Below are 19,823 nucleotides of genomic sequence, written 5' to 3'. Positions count from 1 at the left end.
GTAAGAGGTGTCCGCACAATAAGTGAAATATCAGTTTTTCAAAGTGTAAATACTTGAGCACTGAGATGGTTAACGTACCTTAAAGGAACACTCTGGGAAAACCCAAGGATAGAAGTCGAGCACCACCCTCTACAGGCCTTCACTAGGTATAACACAGTGCATCAGTTAACTTGGAGTGTTCCTTTAATATTTCCTGCGCAAATCCTTTAATATTCTCAAACTGAGGTCCCCAATATTTTTAGTTCATGAAACACTTTTGAAATATGACAGGTGGTGGTGTAGAGACACACTGAAGGTCAAAGGGGAATGTCTGTAAGTGTTAGTTACTATAACTGGCACGTGGTATATATTATGTTCTCTATAGTGTGGTCATAACTAAGGGCCTGTTCACATCAGCGTTGGCTTTCCATTCCGGGGTTCCATCGGAGGTTTCCGTCGGGTGAAGCCCGCAACGGAAAGTAAAACTGAAACGACAGCTTCCGCTTCCGTCACCATTGATATCAATGGTGACAGAAACATTGCTAATGGTTTCTGTTCGTCACCATTCCAGAAACGGAAGCTGTGGTTTCAGTTTGACTTTCCGTTGCGGGGTTGACCCGACGGAAACCTCAGACGGAACCCCGGAACGGAAAGCCAACGCTGATGTGAACAGGCCCTTAGATGTGATCGCTGTCACCGAAGCAGTCAGTTCTGCTGACCTGACAGATTCAGGTTTCAGTACAAGATACAGCTTGTATGTATTCAGGATACATAGATTACAAAGTTGTGCAAAACGCTAAAATACACTGTTTTAGTAAATAATTTTTTTTTTTTTTAAAAATGCTTCAGAGGTTTACATAGCCTCCCCCTTTGATCATGGCACAGGAATTCCCTTGTATTTCCTACATTGTATGGGCAGACAGACCAGCATCCAGGGCCACTATTAGTACACGGGCTATTCTCCTGGCATATAGACATATATGTTAGTACATTATAGTTAAGAAAAGTCTAAATTAAATACCCCCCTATGGAATTAAAGTAAAAGAAAAAAGTTAAAAAAAACTGTAAAAATAAAAAACAAAACGCAAATGTGCCTTTTTTACAATAAATAAACTTTATTTAAATGTAAGTCCCAAGACGTATTCGCCTATTTGCTGTCGTTATAACCTTAACAACCTGTACAATAAATTTATAGCATAATTTCTATTGATCGGTGTATGCGGTAAAAAAACTAACTAAAAATGTATAGAAAGTAAATACTAATGTATATGTACCAAAATTGGCCCAGTGCTCAAGGTGTTAAATAACGCCTTAAAAAAGTGATGCCACATCTGGACTGAGTAAATATGAGATGTGCTGTAACAGTGTGGTCATAGCGCTGACCACATCTGTACATTTTATGTCACATAAAGTAACGCCTCTTTTTTCCCCCACAACATTGGGATTAAAAATGAGCTTCATAACGGTGTGTTAATTCTCTGTAATTCTTTTCCTGAAGGCTGCCAGTCGGGAAGTGGAGAGAGACTTTGATTCGGTATATTCACGCTTAGTTCTCTGCAAGACCTACAGGTAATGTGCTCAGAACTAGTGTCTTTTTAGCAATTTTAAATTTGTATGTGCCACATTACAATGAAATCCCATTATTTGGCATTTTGTCATTCAAAACGTCTGATAATCCATTCGGATCTTCAATAAAATGTGGCATTTCTCAAGACCAGAAACAGGAGACTGAGTAGAGAGGACGATCTAGAACATTCTGGCAAATTTTACCTTTGTATAGAAAGTTCTGTAACCTTACAAGTTAGTTTTATAAACTTTTCTGTGACTGTCCAGTAATCCAGAATATTTGATTATTCTTTTAGTACCCATTGATGCCAAATTAACCTCTTAAGGACACAATTTGAGTTTTAATTTTCGCCGTTCCCCACGTGCCTTCCAAAAGACATAACTTTTTTTATTTCTTCGACATAGCTGTATGAGGTCCTGTTTTTCATGGCACCATGTATTGTACTAGGAAGCAGAAAAAAAATATTTGTGGGGTGAAATCGGCAAGAAACTGCGATTACGCCATTTTTTGGGGGTTTTGTTTTTACGTTGTCCATCAAGCGGTAAAAATTACATATTCACCTTATTCTACAGGTTGATACGATTACGGCGATACCAAATTTATGTTTCGTTTTATGTTTTACCACTTTTAGAAAAATAAAACCATTTGCTAAAAAAAAAAAATGTTTTGTGTCGCCATATTCTGAGAGCCATGACTTTTTTTTTTTTCCCGTAAATTTTGCAATGTGAGGTCTTATTTTTTGCGGGGCAAGCTGTAGTTTGTACCAATACCATTTTTGGGTACCTGCGACTTTTTGATCACTTTTTATTTGTTTGGAGAGCGCAGGTGACCAAAAACCAGCAATTTCTAAGTTTTATATATGGGAAAAGGGTGGGGGAGGGGGGGTTTGGACTTTATTATTATTTATTTTATTCTTGAACATTAAAAAAAACTACTTTTATTTAACAGTTTTTTGTTTTTTTACTTTTATTAGTCCCCTAGGGGACTTGAACCAGCGATCGTTGGATCGCTTTCATGATATACTGCAATACTAATGTATTGCAGTATATCATGATGCCGACAGTCTCCTTTGAAGCCCTGCCAAATATGGTAGACCTGAGGCCTTCATTAGGCCCCCAGGCTGCCATGAGAACCTTCGGCACCCCCAGATTGCTTCGTGGGCGATGGCGCGTTGGAGGGGGCACCCCCCTGATTCTAACCATTTAAATGCCGTGGTCGCGATTGACTGGCATTTAAGGTGTTAAACGGGCGGAATCAAAGTGATCTTTGATTCGGCCTGTTGCAGTGAGGTGTCGGTGGTATAACACAGCCGTCGCCCGCTCCATACCTCCTCTCTTCGGTTGTAACGTACTAATACGTGACATGTCATTAAGGGGTTAAAGGAATTGTATATAGATGCTGCAAGGTTTACATCCTTTACTGTATTGAATTGCTGACTGTTTTCATACAGACCTGTGTGTATTTTCTTTGTATTAAAGGTTAGATGAAGATGGTAAGGTGTTAACCCCAGAGGAACTATTGTACAGGGTAAGTGTATTTTGTTTTTACAAAGTTATTACACTGAAGAGTTAGGGTATGTTAACACGCTGAGCCAAAAACGTCTGAAAATACGGAGCGGTTTTCAAGGGAAAACAGCACCTGATTTTCAGAAGTTTTTTGAGCAACTCACGTTTTTCGCGCCGTTTTTTCGGCCGTTTTTGGAGCTGTTTTCAATAGAGTCTATGAGAAAACGACTCCAAAAACGTCCCAAGAAGTGTCCTGCACTTCTTTTGACGAGGCTGTATTTTTACGCGTCGTCGTTTGACAGCTGTCAAACGACCACGCGTAAATGACAGGTCGTCGGCACAGTACGTCGGCAAACCCATTCAAATGAATGGGCAGATGTTTGCCGACGTATTGGAGCCGTATTTTCAGGCGCAAATCGAGGCATAATACGCCTCGTTTACGCCTGAAAATAGTTCGTGTGAACCCAGCCTTAGGCTGCCACTTAACTTTAGATATCGGTAGGTTAGATGCTCCGTTTATCTGTCAGCTAGTTCTTCCGGCGCCTTCACAAACCTGCACTCTAGGTTCGGCCAAGTGGGGAGAGGGGAATAGACCGCTGACAGACACCTCTGGCGGCGGATTATCCCCACACTGGAACAGAGGATTGGGCATGTTGTAATCCAACATGCCCGATCCTTCTTTCCTCTGACCTCTGCCGTTGTCAGAGAAGCGTGAGACCTGCGTACACATTAGATTATCGGTGGGTTCGACCATTAGTAAAGAATGAAATTCTACTTGTATAGGTCCTGTAATATTCTGATACGTTTAGTTTTGTACTCAATATCCTCATACTGGAAGCTTAACGTTTTGGAGATATAAGGGCTAATATGTTTGTGAACTGTAAAGTATCACTCTCTAATAAACATCAATTTGCTTTGTTTTCAATAAGGATTTTATCGGTTTCATAGAAGAAGAATATAATACAAACACCTATATAAATGTTATAACAAAATTAAACATTACGACCCAGTCATAGCGTTCAGTGATGGAGTAGTGAAAACGTAGGAAATGTGTATAGTGCAATCCATGTCGCGATGCTGTTTTTCTTACAGGGCAGAGGAGCTAATTTTCCACTTGGTGGCTCTAAATGGAATTCTGTTATTTCTTCAACCAATACTCTCTGCAATATTTTGGGATGCAGAGAGTGTGGGTAATGGGCATTTTTTTCCCTACATTTTATTTTCTAGTGTCATGTGATATAAAAATTATTATTTTTTTTTTCTCCCTAGGGAGTACAATCTGTGAATGTTAGCCATGATACTGCTCATGCACAGATGGATGTTAAACTTCGTTCACTTATTTGTATTGGCCTGAAGTAAGTCGTCTGGGCTCCCAGATTATAAATCAATCTGCTGGTCAGGAAATATTGATATACACAGAAATATTAAAAAAAATGTTAAAATGTTAATTAAAAAATGAATCTTAGGCCCCATTTACACGAACGTGCTTTTGCGGCCGCAATTCCCCCGAAAATTCACGGGAGAATTGCGGTCCCATTCATTCCTATTCCTGTGGTTTCCACAGTCCGTGCATGGCCTAGGAGCCCGGACCGCAGAAAGAACGGGCATGCCTTATTACGGCCGTGTTCTGCAGTCCGAGCTCATTGAAAATAATGGCCGGGGCCATGTGAACGGCCCCGCGATTTGCGGGCGGGTCGTGGCTATCACTCCGTGACTAGCCGACCCGAAAATCACGGCCGTGCACATGGCTTCGGTCGTGTGCATGAGGCCTAAGGGTTAATAGGTCTATAATCACATTGTTTTTGGGGAGTATGTCTATAACATTTTAATGATTATCTTTATTTCATGCTGTATGCATATTACAGTGAGCAGGTCATACATTTGTGGCTTGAAGTACTTTGCTCCAGTTTGCAGACAGTTGAGAAATGGTACCAGCCATGGTCTTTCCTGAGGAGTCCAGGTTGGGTACAGATAAAGTGTGAACTAAGGTGAGTAAATAACTTTTTACCGTAAATGTATTTAATTTAAAGGGGTTGTCTGCCATGAGCAATGCATTTGGGTCCCCAGACCGCAGTGATCAGCTGTAATCTGTGGGGGAATCAGGCAGCAAGTGCTCCGTTCTGCTGCAGCACCACTGGGGGTGAAATGAAGCATTACACAGGGCACATCAAAATCAATGGACTTGTCCGTGTATATGTCTGGTCCTCAAGAGTGAACGCCCCCTGACTAATAGATGTAGATTCTTCATCTTGGGCTGGAAATCAGATTTTTTTTTTTTTTGTATCCACGGAAAACCCTTTTAAGAATTCCCTAATAGAGTATTTGAGGATTTTTTTTAACCACTTCCCGCTTTGGCCACTTTTGACCTTCCTGACAGAGCCTCATTTTTAAAATCTGACATGTTTCACTTTATATGGTAAAAACTTCAGAATGCTTTCACCTATCCAAGCGATTCTGAGATTGTTTTCTCGTGACACATTGGACTTTATGTTACTGTTAAAATTTGGTCGGTACATTTTAGTATTTAATTGTGAAAAACAGAAATTTGGTGAACAATTTCAGTTTTTCTAAATTTAAATGTATCTGCTTGTAAGTTGGGCAGTTATGCCACACAAAATTGTTGCTAATTAACATCCCCCATATGTCTACTTTAGATTGGCATCGTTTTTTGAACATCCTTTTATTTTTCTACGACGTTATAAGGATTAGAAATTTAGCAGCAATTTCTCACATTTTCAAGAAAATTTCAAAAGGCTATTTTTTCAGGGACCAGTTCAGATGTGAAGTGGCTTTTGGGGCCTTATATATTAGAAACCCTCAATAAGTCACCCCTTTTTAAAAAGTTTACCCCTCAAAGTATTCAAAACGGCATTTAGAAAGTTTCGTAACCCTTTAGACATTTCACGGGAATTAAACCAAAGTAGAGGAGAAATTTCATTTTTTATTTTTCTTTGCAGAAATTCATTTTTAATCAATTTTTTTTGTAACACAAAGTTTTACCAGAGAAACCCTACTCAATATTTATTCCCCAGGTTCCGCAGTTTTAGGAAATATCCCACGTGTGGCCCTAGTGTGGTAATGTACTAAAGCACCGGCCTCAGAAGCAATGGAGCACCTATTTGATTTTGGGGCCGTCTTTTTATTAGAATATATTTTAGGCACCATGTCCGGTTTGAAGGGCTCTTGCGGTGCCAAAACAGTGGAAATCCCCCAAAAATGACCCCTTTTGGGAAACTACACCCCTTAAGGAAATTATCTAGGGGTATAGTGAGCATTTTGACCCTACAGGTTTATTGCAGAAATTATTGGAAGTAGGCCGTGAAAATTAAAATCTACATTCTTTCAAAGAAAATGTAGGTTTAGCTAATTTTTTCTCATTTCCACAAGGACTAAAGGAGAAAAAGCTACCCTACATGTGGTCATTAACGGCTGTTTAACACACGGCAGGGCTTAGAAGGGAAAGAGCGCCATTTGGCTTTTGGAACTCAAATTTAGCAGGGATAGATTTTATTAGAATTGGGCAGTGAAAATAAAAGCAATATTTTTTCTTCAATAAGATGTAGCTGTAGTGCAAAATGTTTGATTTTCTCAACAAATAAAGGAAAAATAGAACCCCAACATTTGTAAAGCAACTTCTCTGGAGTACGGAAATACCCCATATGTAGTCATCCACTGCTGTTTGGGTACACGGCAAGGATCAGAAGAGAAGGATCACCATTTGGCTTTTGGAGCACAGATTTTGCTGGATTGGTTTCTTGACACCATGTAGCTTTTGCAAAGCCCCTAAGGTACCAGTACAGTGGTAACTATCCAAAAGGGGCTACATTTGGGATACTACACCCCTTGAGGAATTAAACTAGGGGTGTAGTATGCATTTTGACCCCACAGGTGTTTCATAAATTTTATTCGAATTGAGCAGTGAAAACAAAAATTACTAGAATAAATATGAGAATCATATCAGATGCTAGAGCTCAGTACAAATCGTACGGTGCCAACCAGTGAATAATAGTAATATTCAACAGAGGAGGGAACGGGAAAAGGGGAGGAAGTGGGCGGAAGGAAAAGGAATAAGCAGAGGATTACCACTGGTAAATAGGCACTTGTCTAATCATTTTTATAAAAGTATCAAAATTTATTAACAAATTATTAAAATATGACAGATGTGGCACTAAGTGCGATCCTTTGTCTAAATGACAAATTAAACACAAACACATACAGTAAACAAACAAAGATAGACGTCACAAGCCGGGTCGCTAGTAAATAGCTCACATAAATCATCTCTACCATTCATTTATATTGACATAGATACTGCAAATTATATGCTATATCGTTTTTGTATTATCTGGTAGCTTGAAATTTAAGAAGACCTATATGAATGTAGTGAGCTAAAAATAGACCAGTTAAGTAAAGAGTAGTATGTGGGCCGTCAAATCAATCAGTATATGCCACATAAGGATTGGAAATTGTATCAGCTGCAAATATAGGGTAAATATAGCCTCTTAATGCACATACACTACCGTTCAAAAGTTTGGGGTCACCCAGACAATTTTGTGTTTTCCATGAAAACTCACACTTATATTTATCAAATGAGTTGCAAAATGACTAGAAAATATAGTCAAGACATTGACAAGGTTAGAAATAATGATTTTTATTTCAAATAATAATTTTCTCCTTCAAACTTTGCTTTCGTCAAAGAATGCTCCATTGCAGCAATTACAGCATTGCAGACCTTTGGCATTCTAGCTGTTAATTTGCTGAGGTAATCGGGAGAAATTTCACCCCATGGTTCCAGAAGGCCCTCCCACAAGTTGGATTGGCTTGATGGGCACTTCTTGCGTACCATACGGTCAAGCTGCTCCCACAACACCTCTATGGGGTTGAGATCTGGTGACTGCGCTGGCCACTCCATTACAGATAGAATACCAGCTGCCTGCTTCTTCCCTAAATAGTTCTTGCATAATTTGGAGGTGTGCTTTGGGTCATTGTCCTGTTGTAGGATGAAATTGGCTCCAATCAAGCGCTGTCCACAGGGTATGGCATGGCGTTGCAAAATGGAGTGATAGCCTTCCTTATTCAAAATCCCTTTTACCTTGTACAAATCTCCCACTTTACCAGCACCAAAGCAACCCCAGACCATCACATTACCTCCACCATGCTTGACAGATGGCGTCAGGCACTCTTCCAGCATCTTTTCAGTTGTTCTGCGTCTCACAAATGTTCTTCTGTGTGATCCAAACACCTCAAACTTCGATTCGTCTGTCCATAACACTTTTTTCATCACAATCTTCCTCTGTCCAATGTCTGTGTGCTTTTGCCCATATTAATCTTTTCCTTTTATTAGCCAGTCTCATATATGGCTTTTTCTTTGCCACTCTGCCCTGAAGGCCAGCATCCAGGAGTCGCCTCTTCACTGTAGACGTTGACACTGGCGTTTTGCGGGTACTATTTAATGAAGCTGCCAGTTGAGGACCTGTGAGGCGTCTATTTCTCAAACTAGAGACTCTAATGTACTTGTCTTGTTGCTCAGTTGTGCAGCGGGGCCTCCCACTTCTCTTTCTACAGGGTGGGCCATTTATATGGATACACCTAAATAAAATGGGAATGGTTGGTGATATTAACTTCCTGTTTGTGGCACATTAGTATATGGGAGGGGGGAAACTTTTCAAGCTGGATGTTGACCATGGCGGCCATTTTGAAGTTGGCCATTTTGTATCCAACTTTAGTTTTTTCAATGGGAAGAGGGTCATGTGACACGTCAAACTTATCGAGAATTTCACCAGAAAAACAATGGTGTGCTTGGTTTTAACGTTACTTTATTCTTTCATGAGTTATTTACAAGTTTCTGACCACTTATAAAATGTGTTCAAAGTGCTGCCCATTGTGTTGGATTGTCAATGCAACCCTCTTTCCCACTCTTCACACACTGATAGCAACACCGCAGAAGAAATGCTAGCACAGGCTTCCAGTATCCGTAGTTTCAGTTGCTGCACATCTCGTATCTTCACAGCATAGACAATTGCCTTCAGATGACCCCAAAGATAAAAGTCTAAGGGGTCAGATCGGGAGACCTAGGGGGCCATTCAACTGGCCCATGACGACCAATCCACTTTCCAGGAAACTGTTCATCTAGGAATGCTCGGACCTGACACCCATAATGTGGTGGTGCACCATCTTGCTGGAAAAACTCAGGGAACGTGCCAGCTTCAGTGCATAAAGAGGGAAACACATCATCATGTAGCAATTTCAGATATCCCGTGGCCTTGAGGTTTCCATTGATGAAGAATGGCCCCACTATCTTTGTACCCCATATACCACACCATACCATTAATTTTTGTGTTCCAACAGTCTTGGAGGGATCTATCCAATGTGGGTTAGTGTCAGACCAATAGCGGTGGTTTTGTTTGTTAACTTCACCATTCACATAAAAGTTTGCCTCATCACTGAACAAAATGTTCTGTGTAAACTGAGGGTCCTGTTCCAATTTTTGTTTTGCCCATTCTGCAAATTCAGTGCGCCGATCTGGGTCATACTCGTTGAGATGCTGCAGCAGCTGGAGTTTGTAAGGGTGCCATTTGTGAGTAGCTAATATCCGCCGAAGGGATGTTCGACTGATGCCACTCTCCAGTGACATGCGGCGAGTGCTACGCTGTGGGCTCTTGCTGAATGAAGCTAGGACAGCCACTGATGTTTCTTCATTAGTGACAGTTTTCATGCGTCCACATTTGGGCAAATCCAACACTGAACCAGTTTCACGAAACTTGGCAAGCAGTTTGCAAACTGTAGCATGGGAGATGGGTGGTCTCGTAGGGTGTCTTGCATTGAAATCTGCTGCAATGACCCGGGTACTGCGTTCACCAGACATCAACACAATTTCTATCCGCTCCTCACGTGTTAACCTCTGCGACATGTCAATGGCTGTAAACAAAGAGAAGCTTGTAAATAACTCATGAAAGAATAAAGTAACGTTAAAACCAAGCACACCATTGTTTTTCTTGTGAAATTCTCGATAAGTTTGATGTCACATGACCCTCTTCCCATTGAAAAAACTAAAGTTGGATACAAAATGGCCGACTTCAAAATGGCCGCCATGGTCAACACCCAGCTTGAAATCTTTCCCCCCTCCCATATACTAATGTGCCACAAACAGGAAGTTATTATCACCAACCATTCCCATTTTATTTAGGTGTATCCATATAAATGGCCCACCCTGTACTCTGGTTAGAGCCTGTTTGTGCTGTCCTCTGAAGGGAGTAGTACACACCGTGTAGGAAATCTTCAGTTTCTGGGCAATTTCCTGCATGGAATAGCCTTCATTTCTAAGAACAAGAATAGACTATCGAGTTTCACATGAAAGCTCTGTTTTTCTAGCCGTTTTGAGAGTTTAATCGAACCCACAAATGTAATGCTCCAGATTCTCAACCAGCTCAAAGGAAGGTCATTTTTATAGCTCCTCTAAACAGCAAAACTGTTTACAGCGGTGCTAACATAATTGCACAAGGGTTTTCAAGTGTTTTCTAATCATCCATTAGCCTTCTAACACAGTTAGGAAACACAATGTACCATTAGAACACTGGAGTGATGGTTGCTGGAAATGGGCCTCTATACACCTATGTAGATATTGCATTAAAAACCAGACGTTTGCAGCTAGAATAGTCATTTAGCACATTAACAATGTATAGAGTGTATTTCTGATTAATTTAATGTTATCTTCATTGAAAAAAAAACTGTGCTTTTCTTTCAAAAATAAGGAAATTTCTAAGTGACCCTAAACTTTTGAACGGTAGTGTATGTAGTGAAAAAATTTGGTCGATAAATTCAATATTTATTTGTGAAAAACACCAACATTTTGAGAATTTCCAAAAATTTTAATTTTTCCAAATTTAAATGTATCTGCTTTTAAAACAGATAGTAATACAACATAAAATAGTTACTAATTAACATTTCCCCTATGTCTACTTTATTTTTGCATTGTTTTGTGAACGTCCTTTTATTTTTCTAGGACGTTACAAGGCTTAGAACTTTAGCAACAATTTCTCACATTTTCAAGAACATTTCAAAAGGCTATTTTTTCAGGGACCAGTTCAGTTCTGAAGTGGCTTTGAGGGCTTTATATATTAGAAAGTCCCCATAAATCACCCCATTTTAAAAACTGCACCCCTCAAAGTATTGAAAACAGTATTCAGAATGTTTCTTAACCCTATAAGTGTTTCACAGGAATTAAGGCAACGTAGAGGTGAAATTTACAAATTTTATTTTTGCCGAAATTCATTTGTAATACATTTTTTGTTCTGTAACACAGAAGGTTTTAGCTGAGAATATTACTCTGTATTTATTGGCCAGATTCTGCAGTTTTTAGAAATATCCCTTAAGTGGCCCTAGTATGTTAATAGACTGAAACACAGGCCTCAGAATCAAAGGAGCACCTAGTGGATTTTGGGGCCTCCTTTTTTTTAGAATCTATTTTAGGCACCATGACAGGATTGAAGAGGTTTTGTGGTGCCAAAACAGTGAAAACCCCCCAAAAGTGACCCCATTTTGGAAACTACAACCCACAAGGAATTTATCTAGAGGTATAGTGAGCATTTTGGCACCACAGGTTTTTTGCAGAATTCAGTGGAATTAGGCCGTAAAAATTAAAATCTACTTTTTTTCTGAAAAAACTTTTACATGGAATAAAGTAGAAAAAGAACTCCAGATTTGTTGAGCAATTTCTCCCGATTACGCCAATACACCATATGTGGTCATAAACTGCTGTTTGATCCCACGGCAGCTCCATTTGGATTTTGGAGTGCAGATTTTGATGGAATGGTTTTCAGGTGTCATGTCACGTTTGCAATGCACTGGAGGGACCAACACCGTGGAAACCCCCCAAAAGTGACCCCATTTTGGAGACCTCGCACAAGGAATTTTTTTTAGGGGTATAGTTAGCATTTTGACTCCACAGGTTTTTTGCAAAATGTATTCAAATTAGGCCGTGGAAATGAATATCAACATTTTTTCCACAAAAATGTTAGAATTTTTTTAATTTTCACAAGGGATAAAGGAGAAAAAGCACCCAAACACTTGTAAAACAATTTCTCCCAAGAACGGTAATACCTTAACATGTGGTCATAAATGTGTTGTGTTTTTTTTCATTAGAAATTAATTAACCCTTTCAGGACTGATACATTTTTGGCTTTTTTGTTTTTCACTCCCCGCCTTCCAAGAGCCATAACTCTTTAATTTTTCTGTCAATAGAGTGGTGTGAGGGCTTATTTTTTTGCGGGAGGAGTTTTAGTTTCTATTGACACCATTTAAAGTACCATATAATGCACTGGGAAACTGAAAAAAGTATTTGCAAGCTGAAATTGTAAAAAACTATGATTCCTCCGTTGTTTTTTTGGTTTTCGCTTTTACCGTGCAGTAAAAACGACAACTTAACTCTATTCTGCGTCTCAATACAATTAAGGTGATACCAAATTTATATAGGTTTTCTTACATTTTACTACTTTAACGAAGAAAAAACTATTTGTCCAAAAAAAAATTGTTTTCTTTTACCACATTCTGAGAGCCATCATTTTTTATTTATTTTATTTGTTATTTTTTTTGTCAATTTGAGCAGTGTGAGGGCTTATTTTTTGCAGGACGAGATGTAGTTTTTATTGGTACCATTGTTTGGTACAAACAACTTTTTGATCACTTTTTATTACATTTTCTTTTCGTTTTGCAGGTGACCAAAAAAACACCAACTTTGGTGTTTTCTTTATTTTTTACTGTGTTCACAGTGCGAGTTAAATAATGGTATATTGTAATAGTTAGGACTTTTACGGACGCAACAATTTTATTTTTTTATATAACTTTTTAGAATAAAAATGGGGAAAAGGGTTTTGGTTTTTTTCTAACGTTTAATATATTTTTTTCTCACTACTAAGATTTTTATTTAACTTTTCTTACACCATTTATTAGACCCCCATAGGGGACTTGAACCAGCGATCGTTAGATCGATGCTTCAATGACCTGCAATACTAATGCAGTATATTGTTATTTTTACAGGCTTCTGTAACAGTGCGATCGCTATTCCTGTCTGTTAGTCCCGGGTGTCAGCAGTAATACACAACTGACACCCGCAACGTATGGAGCGCATGAGCCTGCTCCATACAGACACCCCTCACCACGACGTGCTATTATGTCATGGTGCGCGAAGGGTCTAATGCACAGCGGATGTTGCAAAGTGAAAATTGCAATTTTCCTCTGATATGCCATTTTAGTGCACAATATGTTGTGCCCAGTTTGTGTCAATGAAGACAAATACCTCTTAAAATGTTAAGCGGGTTCTCCCGGTTATGGCGATGCCATATATGTAGACATAAACTGCTGTTGGGCACGCTGTAGGGTTCAGAAGGGAAGGAGCACCATTTGGCTTTTGGAGCGCAGATTTTGCTTGCTAGTAGTTCTGTTTGGGGGTTTTATTGGTATTTCAGTTTATAATGTGGGGGCATATGTAAGCTGTGCTGAGTATGTAAGGGCATAATAAGGGGGTATAATAATTTGATAAATAAAAAATCCAAGGATGTGTGGCCCTGATAAATGGTGCCAAATCCTAATCGGTTTTGGAACGCTCTTTCCATTTTGCAACGCCTTATTCTGAGAGCCAGAACTTTTTTTTTATTTCATCTCCACCGGAGCTGTGTGGGGGCTTATTTGTTGCAGGAAAATCTGTAGTTTTCATTGGTACCATTTTGGGGTACATGCGATTTCTTTTATTTTTTATTTCTTTTTAAATCACTTTTTATTCCATTTTTTTTTTTTTTTACCAAAAACAAGCAATTCTGACCATGTTTTTATATATTTTTTGTTTTTTACAGTTTTCACTGTAAAAATGAGATTTTTACTCAATTCTGCGCGTCGATACTATTATGGTGATACCATGTGTATATTTTTTTATGTTTGCGCAATAAAATTACTTTGTTTTTGTTTTTTTAATAATAAATTTTTTTTTGTAGCCATATTCTGAGAGCCATAACTTTAATTTTTTTATTTTTCCGTCAAAAAAAATCTGTGTAAGGGCTTGTTTTGTGCGGGACAGGTTGGAGTTTTTATGGGTACTATTTTGGGGTACGTGCGACTTTGTGATCACTTTTTATTCTATATTTTTGGAGGTGTGGTAACCAAAAATAGCGTTCTGGCATTTGTTTTTTATTTTTATTTTTTTGTAGTGTTCACCATGCAGGGAAAATAACATAATCGTTTTATATTTTGGGTCATTACGAACGCGATGATATCAAATATGTGTCGTTTTTTTAACGGTTTCATTTTTTCCCTATAATAAAAGACTTATAGGGGAAAAAACTGTGTTTGCTTTTTTAACATCTCCTTTATTTTTACATTTTTATTAACTTTTTTTTTTACTTTTGTTTTTTTGGTCCTACTATGGGACTTGAAGACCTGCAGCACTGATCGCTGCTAGAATACATTACAGTACCTACGTAGTGTAATGTATTATAACGGTCATTGTGATGCTGACAGTCACTCTGACAGTAAAGCATACGAGGACCAGCTTAAACCTCTGGGTTTAGGAGTCCAGTTGCTAGTCCTACTCAGTGATTAACAGCCTTCCCTGTATGACTGTGAATACAGAGATTGCTGTCAATCAGGAATTTGGGCTGCCGACAAAGCTCCTAAGCCCAGAATGAGCAGGGGTTTAAACTATTAAATGACAAGTTATGCTGCATCTTTTGCTACAAAAATATTTATCAATCTTCTCCACTCCTGCTGCTTTATAACATGCCGCACGCAGATTGTTCTGCATTTTCAATGTGACGGGTTCCCAAGTGGAGGATTGCTTTGAGGCATAGAGCATCATGATTATATTTCTGAAATAGGAAATAAAGGGTTTATGTTCTTCTTCTTTAGGGTCCTTTCAAAGTTTGCCTTCAGTTTGTCTCCAGACTGGGAATTGCCTGTGAAAAGAGAGGTAAGTCTGAAATGATAGTTCTAGGGCACATGAATTTCAAGTGGCGTGCCACTTTTAAAGAAATGTACACCTTACTACTGCTTAGGGGTGAGGAAATTCTTTTTTAGCACCCAAAGCACCCCTGACAAAATCCACCTTCTACAGTACCTGCTATAATGTCCGATACAGTTACCGAATGAGATTGCCTCCCAGGAGTTTTAGTCAATATTTCCCCATAATAGTGCAGTTCCCCCATATCAATAACAGGGCTCACTTCACCGTCCTTTACCATAAAAGTGCCGTGCCAAATTGTGGCTCTACCAATACCATGCCAATAAGGGAAAGTTATAGTGCTCCACCAAAGAGTAACAAACACCGTGCCTCTACCAGCCCCAGCCAGTGTAACCACTCACCTATGTCATGTAAAGTCATGAGAGTTCATGACATATCTTTTAAATGTATCCCATATTCGTCTATGGGTGACAGATGCCACTGCTAGGGCATCCGTCACAGCCTGCGTTTAACTTATGTTAGTAGCTTTGCCTTGGGTATACGTTAAATGTAGGCTATAAACGTGATGTGAATGGGGCCATAATTGGAACATCATAACTATGTACACTTTATGCCTTGGAGAGTAAGAACTTCAAAACTAATAATATGTACAGTGGTCAACTATATGATTGAATATCTCTAATTATGTAGGAGAAATTGAGTTTTACTTTTATTCTCTTGCAGGACAAGGAGAAGAAGCCATTGAAGGACGGTGTACAAGACATGTTAGTTAAACATCACCTCTTCAGCTGGGATATTGACGGCTGAGGGAGTTCATCTTCTCAAGATTCTGACCCTATGGAGTCCAGCAATGCACTTTTTCTATTACTTCTCTACTGCCAAGAACTCTCTTCAAAAAATCTCTTGTTAATATAATGGATCTCTGGATGTGAACTCTACCTTGAATGTACCATAATGGGACTGAATGAGCTTGACATTGGCCAGAAAATCAGAATGAGATTGTGCCACGTTTTAAGACTACCCTTTAGTGGACCAGTTCTGTCGTCTCAACGGTCAGATTTTGTCCGGCTTGATGAAGTGGATGTTCCAAGCTCCTGAAAGTCTATAACTGTGTATATATATGAAATATAGAGAAATATATTGGAGTGTATATTTTCAAACAGATATATAGATTTTTCTTTTGTCAACACGTTTCCTACCTCCTCTCATTTTTTTTCCACTACTGAACCACAACACATTTCAGAAAAGTTAAAGGGGTTTTCCGAGTTAAAACTTGTATGTGTTAATGCTTTTAACTTGGGAATGTGAATATATTTGTAATGTACTTGGTTTCAACATTGGCCCCGTTTCCTGATGCTGCCGTGGGGCTTATGATTGGTGACGTCACTCTGCCCGCTGTGTTTATCATCCGTATACCGGTTACGTGGTCTAATTATTAAAATTTTCTTCCTGGTATACGACACGTCACAAGTGACGTGCCGTGTATGGGCTGTTCTGTTATACAGCCAGTAACCCGTATGCGCGGTCCCTGCTGTAACAGCAGGGACCGTGCATTCACATTATTGGCTGTATAACCGTTCTATTCTATTTTTTTTTTACATGTTTTAAATAAGTTCAAAATACAAGCTGCTTAAATTCTATCACAAAATGGAAATTGTGGAATTTGCATCAGAGTTCTCTCTACTGAGTCAACAGCTTTAGCTTAAAACCAGGTTTGAATTTCAATTATTTCACATAAGTTGTATCTCTAGTGCTGCGATGTGAATGTGTATTTGTTAAAACCCTTGCAAACACAGAATATTCTAGCGATTGACTTTATGCTCCTTTTTATGTTGAGTGAAAATCCTATTTGTAATGAAATAATTTGGACACATTTGGGTTGATTTTATGATAACGTATTCAGGGAGGAAGAGGAATTGTTGCCCATAGCATAGTGTCTGAAAGTTCTGAAAAAAAAATTCCCGGGCTAATTTTGTATGTGAAAATGAAGCATGTGTTGCAAATTTCTCATTCCAACGCTCCACTTCAACTGCACCTCCAAAATCACATAATGAAATACAGTGCCTAAATAAAACTGCTATACAATTTATACATTTTTCATCCAAGCTATGGTCCTATTTAAACTCCATTATTATCTATCAATAGTGCTCCATAGCTTACAATATCTTACAGTGCCCAGTTGAACAGTCCAGATAAATATCATCATACAGTGTACAGATAAATAGTTACAGCTTTCTGTTACCAATTATTACCTCCTATTGACCTCTACACAGTCACCTACATGGAATATTCAGTCCTGTGACATATAAGTAACTGGGTAAGATCTTAAAATTTGTGTTGGTGTGGCTACATGATGCGTTGGGGCTATTTTAGTTCTCATTCCAAGGTTGTAGAAAAATGAAATGTTGCCCTAATATACAAACAAGTGATATTTTTCTGTGCCTGGCAGCACAAATTATTGCAGAACCAAACTGCTAGGGCAAAGAAAAAGCAAGTCCAATTGAAGTGTGCATTAACCCCTTCAGGACCAGCCCCATTTTTTTCAAATCTGATGTCACTATATGTGGTAATAACTTTGGAATGTTTTTACCTATCCAAGCGATTTCTGAGACTGTTTTCTCGTGACATATTGGACTTTGTTAATGGAAAAATGTGGTCGATAAATTCATTGCTTATTTGTAAAAAAACACCATAATTTAGAGAAAATTTGCAAAAATTATGATTTTTCTAAATGTATCTACTTGTACAACAGATAGTAATACCACCCAAAATAGTCACTAATTAACATGTCTACTTTGTGTGCATCGTTTTTTTTAATTTAAATGTTTTTATTCATTTTCAAACAAAAACATAACAAAAATAAAAATACAGACAAAACAAAGGAACATAAAATACAAGGTATAAAGTACACAATACAAAATATAAAACTCCGAAAAGCCATAAATACATAATCTGAGTGTTATTTACATAGAACTGTACATTTTTTCTGTAATAACGTCTTACATAGAGCAATAGCCGCTGTATGACCACGAATTGGTTACTGAACTACAAGGAAGAAAACATTTGTTATATCCTGTGACAACCCTATCTATATCAAGTTACGAAATACTTTCCACTGATCCCAGATAGAAACAAAAGTGTGCCTAGTGTGAAGCTCCCAGTGTGAAATTTCTTCAAATCTGTATATCTCTTCAATCTTATTAAGCCATTGTTCTAAAGTTGGTAAATTGTCTGAACGCCAGTATTTGTGTATAAGTAATCTTGCCACAATCAGCATCTGTCTAAATAAAAGTGCTGACTTCCTCCCCAAGTTCCTGGGGAAAAGGGCAGGCAAAGGCAATTTTGGATGGGGCACAATATCTGTACCACAAACAAAATTACATTTCTCAAAAATCTCCCACCAAGATTGTATCTTCTTGCATGACCACCAAATGTGGTAGTAAGAACCCACCTCCTCCAAACATCTCCAACATACAATGGATGTGTCCGGAGCAAAATGAGCTATTCTATCCAGTGTTTTGTACCATCTTGATAGAATTTTGTAGCCGTTCTCCTGGATTCTTACACATCCGGACACGTTATGTGGAGTGCGTAAAAGAAGCGAAACTTTCTGCTCAGTAAATTGTTCTCCAATATCTGACTCCCTCTGTGGCACAAATCTTGGGGTGGAGACTACAGACTAATACGATAACCTTTTATATAACAGAGATGATGTTACTTGGGTATAATGGATTTGTAAGAATGGTTTCAAACCAGGAAAAAGACTGCCTAAACAGTGCTAATTCATTTATCTTAACCATATTGTTCTTTAAATAAACCTGAATAGGAAGATGTAACGGTGATATATCTAGCTTCCGAGCTAAGGACAGAGGCTGTCCCTGAGGATCTAGCAAGTCCGTGACAGGCAATGTCGAAGACCTAGTCTGTCTCGTGGTACCATCTCTCAGTGTCAGGGGTGCGCTCTCCACCAGATCCCGTATCTGCAGCTGGGGGGGATGGATCAAAGTGAGTACTATATGAACGGGCAAACCAGCGCCAAGCCAACCAAGTAGCCTTGGTGATTTGTTTGGTAATGGGCCTGTCTTCAAGTTGTTGAGGAGGCACAAATAGCAATGCTCTAAATGTCATGGGTGCCATCTGTTCCTCTATCGCTAACCATGTCTTATGTACAGGCACCCTCACCCAATCCACAATACGATCAAGATGGACCGCCCTGGAGTATTTTTCCGGGTCAGGAAGTCCTGTGCCCCCCTGTCTTTAGGAGCAGAAAGTAATGATCTCGCTTTTTTGCCTTGCCATATAAAGCGAGACATCAGCCGTCTTATGGAATGAAAAAATGACTTTGGGACTACAATAGGCAGAACTTTAATTTAGGCATTATCAGTATTTTTCCTCCCAAACCAAGAAAGGAGTGGAACGTCTTATTTCTGAATGGCAGATTGTAAGGTTTTCAACATTGGGATATAGTTCAATCGATACAAATGTGATAAATCCCCATCTATCTTAACCCCTAAAAATGTAAGTTGTTGCGAGCTCCAATCAAAAGGAGAATTTGGAGACTTCCGGTTCCGGCGCTGCCATGTGAGGAGGGTGGAAAAGAGCTCTCCAGACCTACGGGACAATAAATCGACTACCGTAGCCAGCAAACACGCCACTGAGACCGGGAAGTGCAGCCAGCAACCTCACGGGCTACGACGGGCGAGTACAGAGAATCCCGACATTGACAACAGCACCCCAGTGCTTGCCACAGATCCTCCGGAACGGCCCAGAAAACGGGTAGGGAGGCACGGTGGTACTCTGCCCACACAGCATCGGAGGCGGTAAGACA

At 39.1% G+C, this 19,823-nt stretch overlaps 1 protein-coding gene across 7 annotated transcripts in view; it reads left to right on the top strand.

Moving 5' to 3' along the window:
- SGSM3 (small G protein signaling modulator 3) overlaps positions 1-16,793 on the top strand; it is a 100,355-nt gene extending 83,562 nt beyond the window's left edge. For 5 of the 7 annotated variants that reach the window (XM_075833715.1, XM_075833714.1, XM_075833716.1 and 2 more), the window contains 6 exons: positions 1,478-1,548; positions 3,025-3,073; positions 4,321-4,406; positions 4,917-5,039; positions 14,944-15,004; positions 15,719-16,793. In XM_075833715.1, the coding sequence (XP_075689830.1) occupies positions 1,478-1,548; positions 3,025-3,073; positions 4,321-4,406; positions 4,917-5,039; positions 14,944-15,004; positions 15,719-15,802 (474 nt within the window). In that variant the 3' untranslated portion in view covers positions 15,803-16,793. Of the gene's footprint in view, positions 1-1,477; positions 1,549-3,024; positions 3,074-4,143; positions 4,409-4,916; positions 5,040-14,943; positions 15,005-15,718 lie in introns of those variants that run through there. The other 2 variants (XM_075833721.1, XM_075833719.1) reach the window with 2 other exon arrangements.
- The last annotated feature ends 3,030 nt before the right edge of the window (positions 16,794-19,823 follow it).

This window comes from Rhinoderma darwinii, chromosome 7, assembly GCF_050947455.1.
Source record: "Rhinoderma darwinii isolate aRhiDar2 chromosome 7, aRhiDar2.hap1, whole genome shotgun sequence".
Lineage (NCBI taxonomy): Eukaryota > Metazoa > Chordata > Amphibia > Anura > Rhinodermatidae > Rhinoderma > Rhinoderma darwinii.
The sequence above is the reverse complement of the archived record's forward strand: the minus strand, read 5'-3'. Positions and strand labels throughout refer to the sequence as shown.